This window comes from Manis javanica, chromosome 1, assembly GCF_040802235.1.
Source record: "Manis javanica isolate MJ-LG chromosome 1, MJ_LKY, whole genome shotgun sequence".
NCBI classification, from domain to species: domain Eukaryota; kingdom Metazoa; phylum Chordata; class Mammalia; order Pholidota; family Manidae; genus Manis; species Manis javanica.
Genome location: NC_133156.1, coordinates 183,199,703 through 183,217,726, shown reverse-complemented (window position 1 = coordinate 183,217,726; position 18,024 = coordinate 183,199,703). Strand labels below are relative to the sequence as shown.

At 44.7% G+C, this 18,024-nt stretch overlaps 2 protein-coding genes across 3 annotated transcripts in view; both read right to left on the bottom strand.

Annotated features, from left to right (window-relative positions):
* Positions 1-15,299, bottom strand: part of ADD2 (adducin 2) — a 113,701-nt gene extending 98,402 nt beyond the window's left edge. The window contains exon 1 of the mRNA XM_073211810.1: positions 15,190-15,299. The gene's annotated coding sequence lies outside the window, so the exon portion shown is untranslated. The remainder of the gene's footprint in view (positions 1-15,189) is intronic.
* Positions 507-17,487, bottom strand: FIGLA (folliculogenesis specific bHLH transcription factor). 2 transcript variants are annotated; one of them, XM_017660899.3, is made up of 5 exons: positions 15,190-17,487; positions 12,338-12,490; positions 10,631-10,784; positions 895-929; positions 576-637 (listed from the first exon to the last, which is right to left on the bottom strand). In XM_017660899.3, exons 1-4 carry the CDS (start codon positions 15,388-15,390, stop codon positions 925-927), a joined length of 513 nt encoding a protein of 170 aa, XP_017516388.1. In that variant the 5' UTR covers positions 15,391-17,487; the 3' UTR covers positions 576-637; positions 895-924. The 2 variants fall into 2 exon arrangements, with proteins under 2 accessions (XP_017516387.1, XP_017516388.1); XM_017660898.3 differs by lacking the exon at positions 895-929 and having other exon boundaries at positions 507-637.
* Positions 17,488-18,024: the final 537 nt, after the last annotated feature.

Sequence of the window (18,024 nt, the reverse complement as noted above, 5' to 3'; positions counted from 1 at the left end):
GGGTTCCACATCTGTCAAGCAGGGTTTATCATGCCTGTCTCATAGGACTGGTATGAGAACAAGTTGACATAGTATGGGGAACAGACCCAAAATATATTAAGTGCTGTGTCTTTGTGAGCAATTGTTAGAAAGATGGAGACTGCCTCTGTGCTCCAAGTGCTTGGGTGTCTAGCTGGCAAAGGTGTCAGATGGCCTTAGCAGGGCACTTGGATAGCCTTGAAAATCCTCACGCCCCATGGCCAATGCTTACCACTATGCTCTTTTAGCTTCAATCTGTATTCCTATTAGGCACTAATTTCCTCAGGAAGGGTAACAGGCACTTCTTCTTCAAGTGATGAAAACAGATGGAATGAAATATATTAGGTGTAGTCTTGAGAGGAGGATGGAAACCTCTTTGGGATTGAGAGATAAGAGTGAAGGCTGAAGGCCCTGAAGCCTGCTTCTTCAAAGCATGAAATTAAGGAGAAAGTAGAATTGAGTAAATTTGTGACAGGCAAGGCCATTTAAAGGGTAACTGATAAACTGAATTATCACACAATGTTGCTAAAAAATGAGACTCCAAAATTTTCAAGAACTGCATTTATTGGTCTCTACAAAGTAGCCCTGGGCCAGCCTTGTCACTTTTCATACTTGGCACCTAAAATAGAGAAGAGAGTCCTTTGTAAATGTCTAAAGAATAGGAACAGTTCGTGAAAGAAATATGTAAAAAAAAAAAATCATTTCATTAGTAATCAAGATATTTAAATTTAAAGATAAAATTCTAATGGGCAAAAAAAAGTGTCATTATTAATGTATCCCATTGTTGGTTTCCACGGATATGATGAAATCAGCACTCTTACATAGCTGAATGCAGTATAAATTGACACCACACATCAAGTCATAGATTATACCCACCTGTGGCTCAGGAGTTCTACTTCTGAGAATCTATCCTAAAAAAAATGCAGAAACTCAGCCATAAGAAAGAAACAAATTCTACAATTTGCAACAACATGGATGGAGCTAGAGGGTATTATGCTCAGTGAAATAAGCCAGGTGGAGAAAGACAAGTGCCAAAGGATTTCACTCATCTGTGGAGTACAACAATGAAGCAAAACTGAGGGAACAAAACAGCAGCCGACTCATAGACTCCAAGAAGGGACTAGCGGGGGACAAAAGGGAGGGTTGGGGAGGGAGGGAGAAGGAAGAGTGTATATCAGTAATACCTTAATAAAATAAATAAATAAATGCTGCAGAAAGAGCTAAACACATCTGGTTATTTGCCATGTTTATAAGAACAAAAAACTCCCAATTTAAATATCCAACAATTAGAAAATTGCCCCATTTAATGAACCATTAAAATTTGTTATAAACACTATATACTGACCTCAGAACATGTTAGAAAAAGAACAGGACACACAACGCTATCTACCCTATGATAATTCATAATTCAGTTGTACAGGAAACATTTTAAAAGGATTTTAGCATATTTGCATTAGTGGTTTTACAAAGATGGTGAAGATCATTTGGGGTCTTCTCATTTTTCTGAAATCTCAACTTGAAGAAAAAACAAATCCGTAACTACAAAACAAAGTCACTCAAATCATGGTCAGGCAGTTCAGATATTAGAACCCAGGTGTATAATCATTGTGGGCAATAAAATACTGCAATCAAATGCTTTAATTTAGCTTAAAAAACACATTTCTCTATATGCTAGTCCACTCTCATTTACTCTCAAGGGTGAATTTGTTAGATGAAAGGTAGCTACTACCCATATGCCCAACTCCACCTTTCATTGATGCACTCGATATTGGACAAGTTACTTAACTTCTCATCCTTAGTTTCCTGATACATAAAATAGACATAATTGTTTCTACATCACCGGGTGGTTATGAATATGAAGTAGGTTAATATGTATAAGCCACTAGGAATAGTACCTGGCACAAAATAAGTATCAATAACTATGTTTTTCTGATCTTGGTCAAGTCTATCTACTATACATGTGATCAAGTTTTCTTTGAATTCAAATTAACTTTAGAAGTTTTATTTAAGAATTTTTTTAACCTTTTACATATCCAAAATGTTTTACACCTGAGAGAAAAACTCATGTATTGCTGCATTTACCTGAAGGATTTAAGGATAATTTAATCCTATCAGCCCATAGTCTATTTTAGATCATTGCCTTAGAATCAGAATATGAAAACTTGCTGAAGTTTATCAATGTCTCATTCTCACAATTCATTTAAAAATGCCCATTAGCCTTGCCTCTTCTAAGTCAAGGAATTGAAGGTCCAAGAAGAAGGTATCTGAGGAACAGAAACCCAGTGAGCTGCTCAGCCCCTCTAACAAGGCGGGCATGCTCCTGTTATGGGTTGTGGAGATGGACAGCTTGACACATTATCCAGTGCATTTCCCTCCACCCACTGAGCCAAGGCTTGGTCGGGGTGTGGGGAACAGGGGCAGATAGATATGGACAAGAAGTCCTCACTCTCGGCTTTAGATCTCATTTCCTAGCTGAACAAAGCAAGCCAGTCCCTTGAAAGAAGACGACTTAGATGAAAGGGAAAATAACAAACATGTAGGTTCTGGTGGGCCGGGGCTCAGATGGCCGCACATCACATGGTCAGAGGGCAGGGAGGAGGCAAGACATATTGTGTGAAAGATTTCCTACAACCAAAAATGGAGAAGAAGGTTGACACAGTAGGAAAGAGTTACTCAGAAGGGATGGAACTAGTATATAAAAGCTGCCTGACCCCTGGGAAGGGCCCTTATACCATGCCACCCTGGGCCCATCCGAGGGATAAGAAAGAGTTATATAAGGAATAGAACCCAAGATAAAGTAATAAATATCTCAAGAAAGCAAGGATTTGCATCCACTTCTTGGGACATAGTCTCTCGCGGAAGTTTGGTGCTTACATGGCTGGGGGACATCATCAGGTATATGAGCCCAAGGGCAGCCACATATCCAGGAAGACAAGAAGCAGCCTGGGTTTGGAATTAGAAGGCCTATCAAGCCTGACCTAGAGAGGAGAAGCCACAGTGGGGCCATGGACATCCACAGCAGATGTCAGCTCAACAATGCCCAAGACTGGAGGCCAGAGGACTAGCTGGGGTCAGAGATGGGACAACACACAGAAGAGCTCCTGTTTCAGCCTCAACAGTGCATACACCTCTCACTGCACCTGAAGGAGGACGAGGAATGGGGAGATCACTTAAGAAGCAAAGAGCCCCCATAGGGATTATGAACACTGAAGCAGTTCAGTATTTACTCAAAGAAAGATCTTAATAGGGCAAGATTAAGACCTTTCCCACCATCTGAATCATAAGGGTCTCACTGGGTTATCAACAAGTACAGTGTGGAAAGTTATATATCTTCCCATCTAAATTGTGCTCATAATTGTCAGTCCTGCTTCAGGGCATGAAAGTCCAACCAGAACACAGAGATCAGAACCTAGTGTGCTGGCCACAGCCTCACTGTCTCATGTCTAGAGGGAGATCCGCACACATGATCTTCCAGCAAATGAAGCTCCTTCAAAAGAACCAGAGCTTTGCCTACCAAGCTCCATGTGGTCTGTCACTTTCCTTGGGGACCTGGCTGAAATCACATAATGCAAGAAGAAGGACTCTTCCCTCAGTTCCTCTCACCTCAGAGCACCCTGATGAGGCAAGTGCCCCAGGCCCATCCTCCACACTGGAGTTGCTAGAAGGACACATTCCCAGAGGTAAATGTCTTCTAAAAGGAGGTGAGTGATCCAAAGAGAATTCCTAAAAGCAATCGAGTTGTACTTATCATCCCTTACCCTCCCAGTAGAAGATCTACTTTTAACATTGTGTCTTTAAAGTCCATTTTATCCCTGATGTTTTAGAAAATCCAGGGATTAAAATAAAGGGAGAGGATGGAAGGTAGGAAGACACACTGACCTCCTCAGGGGCTAGCTTATGGGGTCCTAGCATCTGGCAGTTTTCTGCTAACCCAGAGAGCCATCTGTCCCAGGGGAGATCAGCAGCACAGAAGTCCTGCCTCTCCCTTAGAAAGAACCTTCCATCCGATGTGTGCCATTTTCCTCTATCCATGTGGGACCAGTGAGATAAGCCTTTTATAAAACTCGTAAGTAGTCCCTCAAGAAATCCACTAGAACAGATGAGGACTTACTTCAATTCATCTAACCACCAGACCCACTGTACGTCAGAGAAAGAGAGAAGGAACTATTGGCTTTCTCAGATTATGCTCAGCTCACTGACTGTTAAGGGCACAAACCAGGTAGAGACCTTGTCAAACGCACCAAACTCCGTGGGCAGGCACACACTGACACACTCTCACACATATGTTAAACCCACTTCCTTGATGGAGTCAATCTTTTGTCTCCACAGAAAAATTAGGGTACCAACAAAAGAAATCTCCCTTTCATTTTCAGAAAGAAATAGAAGTTTATCCTCCCGCTAACATTTTCTTATCTTGATCAGATTGGGCTGTCCTTGGGTGCTGCTTGGATCTCCTCCTGAGTAGCTGCAGCCTGGAGAACCCTCCACCAGGAGTGGCGTCAGTCCAAGGTCAGATGGACCCTGTCCTGCATGCCCCAGATCTCACCTGCCAAAGGTCCCAGGGAACCACCAGCGTTCATGGCTTCAGAGCACCAAACCCTAAAGCCCCAAAGCTTAGAAAGATGCCGTAACTTCCCAAGCCAGATGCAACCACTGCAGAGTCTTCCCTCCAGCACCAGTGCCCTTGGTTCAGGGCTGCAAAGTTAAATGCCTAAACTGGTGATATAACAAGGGGTGGTGGAAAATGACAAACTAGAGAGCACGGACCCATCAACAGGGAAGTTCAAGTTTTTCAAACACTTAGCTGGCTAAACTCATCAGCACATGCCCCCGAAGCCACCACTGAACAGACAAATGTGCTTCCCAGAGGAAAGCCTAGACCTGCCACGCCACTGCAGTGCAAGACCTGCAGTCACATTTGGCCACTACTTGGGGTCGCATGAGATGGAAGGCAAGACAACAGATGGTTCAGGGAGTTCAAGGGTGGTAATTCATCCCCACTAGCTGGACCATCTCAGTCCAGAGCTTAAAATATGATTAGAAGAAATGTCTCCAGTGATTAATTAAATGCACAGATTACCACAACCTGCAGGGGGGCATAGTGGAAACCTACTACCCACAAACTCCTCATTCTCTCAGAAACTCTCCAAGGAACACTCCCAAGACAGGCCAAAATTCAGAAGTGTATGAGGCTGGCATATCCGGGCTCCACAATAGACACTTATGTTCATCCATATATCCCTTTCCAGAACCCCTCTGACCCCAGCACAAGTGGCATCTCACTCCAACACTGAGGGTGGTCTTTGTCCAGGGACACAGACTCTAGAGGATCACAGGCAACTGAACAAAATTCAAATCCTTACACGATGTCAAATGCCATAGCATGGGTGACAAATAGAAGGAATAAACAATGGTAGGTTAGTGAGCATCTTGTCACCCAGCAACATCCAGGCCCCAAGTAGAAAAACCCTACACTTTGAAAGTCTATTTCTAAACAAGCCTTACCTGGACCTTGACACGAATCCCTGTCCCCCCAAAGCCAGAGGTTCACATGGCTCAGGGCCTTCTCCATCCACACATATACTTGCTGAGTCAGTCCCCAAGTGAACCTGCTCTGGCCTGAGCAGTTAATCTCCATCCCTGCCATCAGCAGATTCTTATGAACCTCATTTGGGATTTTGCCATTCAGGAATGTTGTTGATCTTGCACAGCCTGTTCTGACCCCATCCCAAAATCCCCCAAAATGCAGTCTCTGCCAGCAAGCCTCAGATCCTCTCCAAGCAGGAAGAAGGCTAACCACTCCCACATACTGAAGCTGGTGGGGGAAGGCGGGGTACAGCATATGCCTCTCAAATCCTAAACCCCTTTGTACATAGGCATTTCAGACCAACGAGCCTGTTAATAGCTGTCCCCAGCTCTCCAGTTAGGGTATCTGGCCAGGATCCTGAAAACCTATGTAGTCACCCTTTCAGGTAAACTGGGCTGAACCCTTATGAAGATCATGTGGCAAATAAAGGCCAGCCTGAGCTTTGTGTCTTTGGTCCCTTTATCTTGCTCCATCCTGGTTCCTGACTAAGATGCAAGCTTCTATAAAATTATTAAAAGTGATACTAAATAACTGCTCAAGCCATATGCAAATAAGGATCTCAGAATTAAATCTATTAACAAAAAGAAAATCAGCCAGAATGACAGTCACACAGTAGGCACTTGAAAGAAAAAAGATTTCCCCTCCCTGAACAATTCAGTCCTGATGGCGTAGTGAACAGTGAGATGGGGAGCCTGGAGTGCAGCGTTGCAGGCTGAGGGTGAGGACTGCATTCAAACACGTTGGCAGCCCAGCACAGACCTAGAGGACGAAAGAGGTCACACCAGGGGGGAAGGAGGCCCTGTGCAAATTAGTAAAGCCCAAGCCCAGTTAGGGTGAAGGGTAGCCTGGCATGGGAAGTCAGCTCCAAACAAGGTAAGGAGGGCATGAGGAGGGTGTCCAGGCAGATGGGCGGCACAGCACTGGGAAGAGAAGCCCAAGCCGAGTATGACAGGCATCCATGTGTGCAGGCCACCCAACATGGGGACCCCAAGCAGGTGAGGAGCACCTGTGTGGGGGGTGAGGGTGAATGTCAGAGCCAGAGAGAGGGTTCTTATGGAGAGGCAGCTTGTCATAGGTACTGGGGGGCAGAATTGTGTCCCCCCAAAATTAAGTGATTGAAGCCTTAACCCCCAGCACCTCAGAAAGTGACTGCTTGGAGAAAGGGAATAGAAAGGGGTGATTAAGTGAATATGAGGCCATTAGAGTGGGCACTAATATGCCTGGTGTCCTTACAAGAATAGGAAGTCTGGACACACAGACACCAGGGCCACACACACGGAGGAAAAGCCATCTGCAAAGGATAGAGGCCTCAGAATAAATCAGACTTGCTGACAGCCTCTTAGACTGCCAGCCTCTAGAACTATGAGAAATAAGTTTCTATGGTTTAAGCCACTCAGTCTGTGTATGTTGTTACAGCAGCACTTGTAAGCTAATACAGGTGCTAAAGCCCAAAAAGGGTGAGGCGAAGAGTCATGGAGAGATGGCACAAGATGGGAGATCAGTCACACACAGGGTCGCCTTGATGAAAGGCTCATTTCAGGCCTGGGGGTGGGCGAGTACAAGATGCTTGAGCTCAGAACATCTTTTTACTAGAAAGGAAGTGATCAAAAAATGATGGAGACATGTCAAGCACAAAGCCCCACTTGAAGGGGCCAATAGGACAATTTGAGTGACAAAATAAATCATGAAATATATATATATTATATGACAATATAATAATCTACTGAATTAAACAGAAAACCATGTGTCTATATTATAAAAAATGAATACAGAAACAAAGTGTTCTATAATAAGTAAATGGCTCAGCTGCAGCACATCCATCCCATGGTTAATGTTTAGCAGTAAGAGGAACAGACCATTGATAGAATAGCTGGGATGATTTCAGGGGCTCTGTGCTAAGTGACAGAAGCCAGTCTCTAAGGATTCCATGTAGTATATGCTGTTCTCAAGATGGTAAATCAAAGAGATGGAGAACAGCTTAGTGGCTGTCAGGGATACATGGATGTGACTATGAAAGGGTAGCATGCAGGAGAGCTTTCTGGTGATGAAACAGCACTGGATCCTGATTGCAGTGGTTGGTTTTCCACAGATTTACACATGTGATAAAATGACATGAAACCATATACATGTAGTACTGATATTGATTTTCTGGTCAGTACTGTACTATAGTTACATAAGCTACAGCCCTTGGGGGAAACCAAGTTAAGAGTACATGGGACTTCTCTGCATTATCTTTATACTTCTTATGAATCTATCATTATTTCAAAATAGAAAGGTTAATAAATGTAGAATGCTTAATGAGTAGTAAGATATCTAGATAGTTTCAAAAATCTCTGCACAAAACACAAAAGAAAAAGGCTAACTCTAAATTAGAGAGGCCTGGTGTTCACCACACTGAGTATGCGAATATCCTTAGCAATAGGACGAATCAAAATCTGTCCCATCTCCAAGGATGCAACGCATAGGAAACTGCACCACTTCTGTGATATTCCTGCCAAAGATGCATTCTGAATCCAACCAGGAGGAAACAGACAGACTTGAATCAAGAAATGTTCTCCAAAACAGCTAGCCTGTAATGTTCGAATGTGTCAAGGTTGTTAAAGAAATAATCATCAAGGACCAAGGAATTATACCAGATGGAAGGAAACTAAAGAGACATGACAACTAAATGCAACTCATGATTCTCAGCTGGTCCCTTTACTAGAAAGGGCATTATTAAGACTGTTGGTGAAACCTGAGCAGAGCCTGAGGATATGTGGCAGTGATGCCATGAACTTCCTGGTTTGGATGGCTGCACCGCAGTCGTGCAGGAGATTGTCCCACTGGAAGGAATTCACACGAAAGTAATTAGAGGCCATGGAGCATCTTGTGGGCAACTGACTCTCAAATGGGTCAGGAGAAAAAGTTCTTTGTACTGTACTTGCAGCCTTTCTATAAGCTGATTATTGTTTCAGAATAAATGTTGTTTACTTTAAAAATGAATTGTTCGAATGCCAATGAGAAACCATTGACAAAACTGATGGAAATCTAGAATACTTGTGCAAAAATGGCACTCTTTACCTTCAAGCCTGGAAAATCACACTTGCCAGGAGTTACCTGCTAAAAGAAGTTACATTGAGATAAACATCTCAAATATGTGATTCATTCTTTGTTCATTCTAAGAATTAGCACACTCTTCCAATTAACAACTTAACCTTGGTTAGTTAAAAGACTTAAAATTTAGTGTCTTGTTCCTTTTTAAAAGTAAAGTTCCAGTCAGAACTTTTCTGTTTCTTACTAGAAAATGTTGGTCTGCCCACTTTAAATCTACTTACTGTAAATGGCCTATTTCCAGGATCAACTATCCCGGGAAAACAAGGACCTTCTGTACACACACTGTTGCTGCGGCTTTTGCAAAGTGTAAGCCTGCTCTTCTACCAGCCGAGGTCTAACAGTATTGGCCAGAAGGTGGAGTCACCTTCTGGTGACTGGCATGGTGATACCTACCTGATAAGGATCAGTGATATTAAAGGCAAGTAAGATTCTTGCCTTAATACCTAGTACATATTAAAACTAACATTTATGGAAGCATTACTAACTTAAATAGCCAAGGCGAAGGTTCAGCTTCATTTTTTTCTGTTGTTCTCAGTCACCCCCAGTCCGCTCATATAGTAGCAACAGGAATTCTGTCCCCTAATGGTTGACGGGCAAGGGAAGGTTTCTATTTCAAGTAGCCAGAATGTGAAATCGAGATTGAGCATGTGCACAAGTGGAATTCTTAGAAGACAGCAATCAAGTCAGAAATGGGAGCCAAGGCTAGCCACTCAGTAAGAAGCCTGTCGGAACTCAAAGCAGAGTGGTGCATGGGTGAGAACCAAGCAAGAAAAGCCAGAACACCTTTTAAGAACAGAGCTGCAATGCCTGTAGTGTACTGCTGATTGCTCACCAGTCAACACTGACGCTTCATGGTGAGTCAAACAGGTTTAACAATGTATGCCCAAGGAAACACTGACAAGCTAGATACTGTGCTAGACACTTGACCAAAACGATGTCATTTGAACCTCACAGTTACCTTATGTACAAGGTAGGCACAATTATCATTTTCATTCTATAGACACATAAACTAAGGATTAGAGATTCAAGAGCCCACCCAAAGTCACACAGCTAGCGAGTGGTAAAACCAGGATTTGAACCTTAAAATTCTGTCTCTAGAGTCCTGCACTCAACTACTATTCTAAACTGCTGCCCACCAACCACTGTTTGTTACTCCATGGCCCTACTGTCCCTTCTGTCACAGTAAGCAGCTTGCGTGTTACAGTATGCCTGGTTCCAGACTCCTACAAGCCTTTCTTGCTTCAGTAGCAGCCATGCTGCAGGATGCAGCAAAGGCGTCTCACTTGTGTAGCACTGAGACACAGCAAGGGGAAAAAAGTCCACTTGCTAGACTTGGAGAAACAGGCTGCTAATTTCAGCAGCTTCCTCAGCTTGGAAAAGTAATAAGAGCTGTTAAATAAACTCCTTTGCTATTATTTAGAAAATACTGCCTCCTACAAGGCCAACTCAATAAAAAAACAAATGTGTGCAGGCATATATGGTATCACCATGCATCGGTATGTATAACACGCTGCTGTCTTTTTCTGGAGACCTCAGAATCAGGAAAACTTTTGATGCACTAATTGTTATTAAAAGTATCAATATTTTACTTACATCATATAATTATGGTGTCTAGTTATTAATAAAAAATATGCTCAGCTCTGTATTTAGGTGATTCTGTAAGGCCTGCTTTTCCCTGGAACTGCTTACCAATTAATTTGGAAACATAATAGATTTTCCAAACAGGCAAACTCTATCTCCCCACCTAGGTGCTTTCACAAAATGATGTTGTTTCAGTCATCTGTTAGCAATGGAAAATATCACACACCTCAAGGAAGATATTCTGAATTTTTGACATCTACAAAAAAGAAGAAACTCTTTTACCAGACTCCTGGTTGGGGAGATAACTCCAGTTGCAGACATGACACTGACGACAAGTGTAGGCTAACTCACCACTGCTACCATCTGCCCAGGGCCCTTCTTCCTCATTCTTCAAGCCCACAGCACAGCTGGCATGTTGGGTGATGTGTCTCGATAGCTCTCTGGCCAAGGATATATGTGGTTCAGAAATATTGCTGCTATAGTTCTGGTGATCTGGATCTTGTTTCTGGAAACCATATTTAGTGGTCAAACAGTGTTATATGACAGTCAGACTTTGAACATTTAAATCAATATATTTCAAAGTTCTGACAGACGACGTTTCATTTAAGTGATAAGGGCAATGCTTACATTATCATGGAGAGGAAACCATTGCTCAATTGTTATGCATTGGCAACTGCATCAAAAAGATTATAGCCTGGAACAGATCCTCTATTTTATAATGAATGTAGCACCAAACAAAGCACTCCTGTTATTACATAATTAAGCTGCAAAGAAAAACTAAGACAGCCACCCGCACGTGTGCAAACACTCTGACCAGGCCCCTACCCGGCCATCCAATCTGATGACAGGAAAACCCACTCGCACCATTGCAGAAGGTGACCTCCCAGTAGTCACCTAAGTAGGACTAGCAAATAAGGGGAAAACCCTAAAAGGACCATGACACACCCAGCTATTTCTCCCTAAGTTTTTAGGATCAGGTTTCTTTAGTCTTTAGTATCTGCCCTTCTCTTTGGTCCCTGAACATGATCACATTGTTAGTTAGAAAAGACCTTTACAGACCTAACAGCTTTTCTTCCATTCTTTTGAATCTTCTTTCCAGTCTCAGGCTTCCAGGTTGAATGGACTTGAAATTGGCCATTTCTCTCTACTTGAACCCCAGAACTACATCTCAACACCCTTTGAGCTGACTTCGAGCCCACTCCTATTCCACATCTCAAATGCTGGGCCAGGTGTTCTTCCCTGGCCTCTCAGTAGCCTTTCACACTACTGCTGCCCATCCTCAGCATCCCACAGTTCTACCCTGCCTGACCTAGGACCCCATCTTGCTTCTCTACCTTCTCCTCTCTGATGGCTCTTCCTTTTTGTCAAGTGTCACTTAGGGCTCATTTCTGTCTTCATATCTTACCTCCTCCTCTGATGACTCATCTGCTTTCAGACCTCCAGGGTCTGCCTCTCCATTCAATGACCCATAACACCAGCTCACACCTTCCACTGCTAATGGACATCTCTGAGCAATGCATCCTGATAATGGTGGTGACACCACGGGGCTTATTTGCAAAGCAGCTTCATTCGTGTCCTCCCACTGAATGGTCACAAAAACCCATGAGACTCACACAACCAGACCACTGCTGAGCTCTCCAGTAGGGTTGGCCCTCAGGGAGGGCCTCTCCCAGGGGAAGACCTTCTGTGCCCTAATGTGCACCCTGCTGAAGGGAAACCACCACCACAGAGTGGCTTTAGGAAGCCTCCTCTCATGTGCCGCTGTCAAAGTCTTATTAAAGATTAGGAGCTAGGTGCTCTCGACAGTGACAGGAGGCAAGTGCATGGATGGCTGAGACCTTGGCTCCAAAGCTCTCACAAACCCGGATTCAAACCCCAGTCCTGACATTTTTTAGCTACATGGCCTTTACCTGTATTTTGGTTTTCTCTTCTGTAAAACAAGTCTCATAAATAGCTCAGAGGATTGTTATAAACTAACTGGAAGGTCTATTCAAACTGGCACATAAAAGGGGTTCAATAAACAGTGAGTATCATTGTTCTAAACTTTTAAGCCTTTACCTCAGAGTCTTTGGCTCCTTCCAAAACATCACTGAGAACTTGTATGTACTCAGTTGCACCTTTCAGAATATCAACTTTGCTAGGCTTCCTGCTTTGGGGGAGAAATGGCACAAGTGCCTTCAGTTTGGCAAAACCACGGTTGAGATTTTTTATCTGGAAAGCAAAAAAGCACAGTGACACACAGAGAAGCTAATTTGTACAGACAACCCCCAAACCACAGAAGGGTTTGTAAGGGCTCGTTTCCACAGCTCTCTTGTCCTGGTGGCGAACATAAGCAGGCACCGGCCACAGTCCCCGCTCCACAGGCAGTGCAGCTCCTGGCACAAACTCAGCACTGCAGGTGGGTGGGCTGCAAGGGGCACCTGAGTCCACGCTGACCTCCCTCCTCTTCCTCCAAGAGCATACCCACTGCACTGTAACGTCGAGGCAGTGGGTAGTGGCCAAAAGCTCTAAGTCGATACACCACAATTTAAAACCCAGATCCACCATTTACTAGCTTTACAATAGTACGTAGGATACTTCATACTGCCAAGCCTTGGTTTATCTGCGAAGTGGAAAATACCCTCCTCATGGCTCTTTTGCAGCGATTAGGAGACATAATTACAATAAAACACTTCTTCCTGACCTGGCATGTGGAAAGCCCCCAATAAGTGGTACTGATGATAATTAATAAAATGTACAAACACTTGTCTGCTCAAGCATTTGTGCCATCAAGCCTTCAACCTCTTTCCCAAATGAACTGAGAGTCAAGTGGTAGAGTCCAAGTAGTCTGCATGTTGGTGAAATTTGAAAAGTGGAAAAAGGCTCGTCATTTTTTTTTTAATTCTCTAGGGCCTAATCCCTCAGAAAACCTGGAATTCTGATGATTACCACCCTGGGGGACACAAGCCCTGAAAAAACTGGCTCCCACTACATCATAAAGCCAGTATACTCACTTATATTAATTGAAAGCCCCCTCCTATCCCAGATCACAGTGGACAATGGACATAGCCCATTACAGCAGAATACAATGACCAATAAACAGATAAAAATACTGAACTTTAATAAAAGAGCTACACATTAAAACAGAAATTAGATACGATTTTTCATGTACCAAGCTGGTTTCATTTTGTTTTGTTAATCATACCCAGCACTGGGGATGGACAAACAGAACAGTTCCTATATCCTATAAGGGATAAAAATTTCTTCAAAGCATTAGGGCAACTTGTAGCAAGTCATGAGAGTGTATATGTCTTATGTCCCAGTAATTCCACTTCTAGCATAAATTTTATGCTAAAGCAATTATCAGACAAACACACAGATTTATGTATCAGGAAAAAGCTGGAAAACTCATTCATGCCCAACAATAGGAGACTGGATAAGTTATGGTCCACTTACAGGCAGACCATGTAGTCAAAAGCTTGTTCTTTGAAAGAATGCTTCAGAATGAGCAAATGCTTTTGATAATAATAAGTGAAAAACATTACAAAGTTACTCTAGATCACAATTTTATAAAAGTATATAAAGGGACATACATAACTAGAAAAAACTCTGGGAGGATATACACAAGAATAATACTTCATGGTAGTTGTATCTGTTATGGATGTTTTGTTTCCCAGTCATTTCTATGTTTTCCAGATACATCAGTTTTATCATAAAGGTTGTTAGTTTTAAAATAGTTGATAAAACCAGGATCAATTCTCCGCAGAAAGTAATTATTTTCTGGTGAGAAGGCCTACTTAAAATTCAAGCAACTGGATCAGAATCTTGTTTGAGACCACATCTTGACATCAGATTCCGGGTTATTTTCATAAATACCAGGTTAGCGCCTGGTAAAACCCTGCCTCTCCACCCCCGCGGTTATCCCAACTTGTTTCCCTTAAGTCTTCTGCTCTTGGACCCTCCTCTTCACACCCTTTCCCAAACACAGCTCCTGACTGATTCACTGGGGCTACACTTCCAAAAGGCCCCGGCTGTGGAGGCACAGCGCCCGGCAGAACAGCCTCAGGTCTCAGGCCTGAGGAGTCTCCCCTGTCTCTTCCAACCCCCATTCTTCCCTCTGTAGGACCGCCTCTGCTGCGACCGAACCCAAAGACTGCGACAGGCAGAACGGAGCCCAGATCCGACAAGTTCGGGGCCCGAGCCTAGTTAGAAATACTGAAAGCTACCAGCAGATGCCGCTCCGACTCCGTCCCACAGGGCCATTCCGTTTGCGATTTACCGCGTACCCCGCCTGTCCGCGAAAGTCACTTGCTCCTCACAGGGAGTGGAGTGAGGGACTGGGCGCTCCCCGAGGCATTGCGTCTCCTTACTTTAAAAAAGAAAAGAGTAACTTCCAAGGGGTCCCTTCACCCTAGTCTCGCTTTCAGGCAGAGATTCAGAGGTTAACGAAAACGGGTGGTGGGAGCCCTTTGCACCCCAAGCACCCACCCAGCAGTTTCTGTTGGGAGACTGAAGCGCAACTCCCGGGCGGGCGCCAAGCTTTTTAAAAGCACCTGCCACTGGGAGACATTTGTGAAGTTGGGGGCCTCCTCCGTCTCCACTCCCACCCTCAGACCTGGTCCCTGCACAAGTGCCCGAGGGTTCGCAGGGAGAGGGCCATCCCAGCGTCAGCGAGCAAGCAGCTGGACGGGGGTGCAGGGTAACACGGCCACCGTCACTTTCCCAAGGTGGGGCTCGAGGGGCCTCAGTGGTCCAAGTTGCCCTCGGGAGCCGCCGGTGAGCGGTGAGTGGTTGCACTGGGTCCTGCCCGGGGTTTGGCGGTGGGTAGCGGGTATGGGCGCGGGAAGAGGAGAAGTCAGCCTGCCCGGGGCAGGGCCGGGGGTCGCCAAGCCCGGGTGGCCTGGGCGGCCCTCGCGGGGCCCGGCGCTTACCCGCTCGCGCTCCTTGGCGTTGGCCACGCGCCGCCGCTCCAGCACCAGCTGGAGGTCCTCGGTGGAAGAGTAGCCGCCCGAGGGCAGCCGCTTGAGGCGGCAGATGGCGGCCAGCTGAGGCAGCGGCCCGAACTGCTCCCGCAGCACGTCCTCCAGCACCTCGGCCTGCGGGGCACGCAGGAGGGCGGGCGCAGGGTCCATGGCGGCCTGCAGGCCCGCCGGCCGCCGGGCCTTTCATCGCCCGCACCTGGGGCCGCACGGGGCCCGCGGGGGCGTGAGGGGCGTGAGGAGCGTGGAGGGCGTCCGCCGGGCGCATCGCGAACCGGGTCCCTGTCTCCGGAAGTCCGTCCAGGAATCAGTTTCACACGCGCCGTATAGGTGATTCAGGTGAACACTAATTACGGAAGGCACTGGTTCTCAAATTTGGCTGCACACTGAAATCACCTAGGAAGTTTTAGTTTTAATCCACAGATATGGGTACCAATCACCAAAATTCTGATTCGATCCATCTGGGTTGGGGCCTGAGCTTCAGGATATATGTATATACCCATGTATGCAAACATATTTATGTACATATATACATTTACCAGAAAAATTTGATGGATACACACAAAACTTTTTGAAAATTCATTTTCAAATAAAATTTAAAAGAGCAGTAACATAGAGGTCCTCTATCCCCTTTGCTTAGAGTCTCTACTTGTTAACTTTTTTTTACATTTGCTGCATCACCCTCTATAAATATCCCCATTTTTCTTTTTCTAAAGCATTTCTTCAGTCTTGCCCTGTCTCCATGACTTTGATGATTTCAAAGAGTAGAAATCTTTCATTCTGAAGGCTGTCCCTCAACCTGGGTCTGTCCAGTGTTTCTTCTTGCCCAGTCCCAGGTTGCGCCTTCCCCTCAGAGGCTCCGTGAAATGGTGCTCAGCTTTTCTCACTTTGTAGTATCAGGAGAAACATGATGTTGACCTGTCCCACCGCTGGCGATGTTAACCTTGATCACTGGGTCAAGGTGTTGTCTGCCAGGTTCCTTCACCATAAGTTAACAAATTTTTCCTTTTAATTGACAAATATTTTGTGAGGCGATATCCTTAGCCTCCTTGCTGACTCCTGCCTAAATTAACCACTACTCTTCTAGCCAAATGGTTGACATCCTAGTAAGGGGAAGAGCTTTCCCTTTTACATTTATTTATTCATTTTGTATTTATCTCAGAATGAGTTCACGAATTTCTATTTTATTCAACAAGATGTAATTCATTCACATCATTATTTATTTGGTGCTCAGATTATCCCAGATCTGGCATGTGGGAGCCCTTGCAAGTCGGCTCCTCTATCCTTTTGTTCTGATCCCGCATCATCCTTTGAGTGCTTTCTGACTTGTGCCAAAAAAGCACATGTTCCAGTGTCATCTTGAATTTTCTCTGCCCCAACCCTGGAATCAGTCAACTCTTTTAGTGGAAAATGGGATTTAGAAACCAAGATCTGGATGCTTCATTCCTTTGGAATGTCTTTGCTTTTAAGCCCTTTTTGCAGACAGGAAATACACATATGTACAGACACAAGTGCACACACTTATATAGCTATATGCATAGCTGTGGGTATATAATGGATTTAAGAAGCATGAGTTCCCCTCCAATTCCAATCCAACACCTCAGATTCCTCTCAAGTTACCCCTTTCCATGCTTAGAACTCCCTTCTCCAACAGTGAGAAACTTGACTCCCTGTGGTAAAATGAGAGTTTCTGTGGCCAGGATTCTCACCGGGCCATGGTTGACTAGCTCACTGCACACCTGTGGGCAATACATGGCTGTTGACTCTATATAAAGAGCTCCACCCAATGGTCTGGGCATGACACAGTGGCAGGGCTGCAGGAGAGCAGAGCAGAGGCTGGAGTGGTGGCAGCGCCGAGAACAGAGGCCCAGAGGAAGACTGTGCGGGACGACTGTGCAGAGAGGCCTGGAGGATGGCTGTGCAGACAGAGGGGCCCAGGGACAGAGATCGGCCTGCTGCATACAGACTCACTCTGAGTGAATGGAATTTTAGTGACTGACCTGCCACTGTGAGAATAAAGTTGGGTATAACCCTTTCACCCCAAGAACATTTTGCTGTCATTTTCTTTGGTCACATTGAATCCATAGCAAACTTGCCTGGGGCTGAAACCCATTGGCAAGACACTCCTAATATCCTCAGTATATTTATTTGCTCAGTTCCACATATATGCCATTTCCTAGCCACAGAAGCCAGCTCCTTGGCCCCATCTCCTCAGTTCCTGACATGGCACTGCTCCAAGGGAAGGACAGGGGAAGAGGACACCCCCAAATGCTTAACTGGGGTCCCTGAGCAGTGGACCTGAGAATGAGAATGAGCATATTGCTGGCATTTTTCACAATAAGCATGTGTCATATCTATGATTTAAAAATTTTATTTTTCTAGAGGAAAATTTTGTTTGCTCTAAGTTCATTTGGTATTGTCTGCTAGCAGGCACGTAGAAGGCAACAAGTGCCAACTGTGTGGAGATAAAGCTTCAAATGGAGTTTACCCATTTTGTTTCTTTGAGCATCAAAAAGGACACTATTGACATTATTCTATTTTATTGCCAGTCCCTTGAGTGGACAAGCTGGTGTGCATAGTGGTGTGAGAACACCAGACAATTCCTTTATATGTGCACTCTCCATCAACTCCAGCTATAACTTTCTGGCCTCTTGACAGTTAAAGTCCTACCTTGAGCCATCTGTTCTGAGGAGAGCAATCACGGGAACTTATTTGAGCTAAAGCGTTACACCTGATAGTGACTTCATGCTGCTGTCTTGCCACCACCCAATACTGTGACAGCCTAAT

Excerpts from the sequence above, each read along its gene's own strand:
- FIGLA (XM_017660898.3), bottom strand. The coding sequence starts at position 15,390 with ATGGACCCTGCGCCCGCCCTCCTGCGTGCCCCGCAGGCCGAGGTGCTG. Across the intron at positions 12,491-15,189 it reads ACGCCAAGGAGCGCGAGCGG|ATAAAAAATCTCAACCGTGG; the intron begins GTAAGCGCCGGG and ends TTTGCTTTCCAG. Across the intron at positions 638-10,630 it reads CTGGGCAGATGGTAGCAGTG|GTGCCAAGTATGAAAAGTGA; the intron begins GTGAGTTAGCCT and ends TCTCTATTTTAG.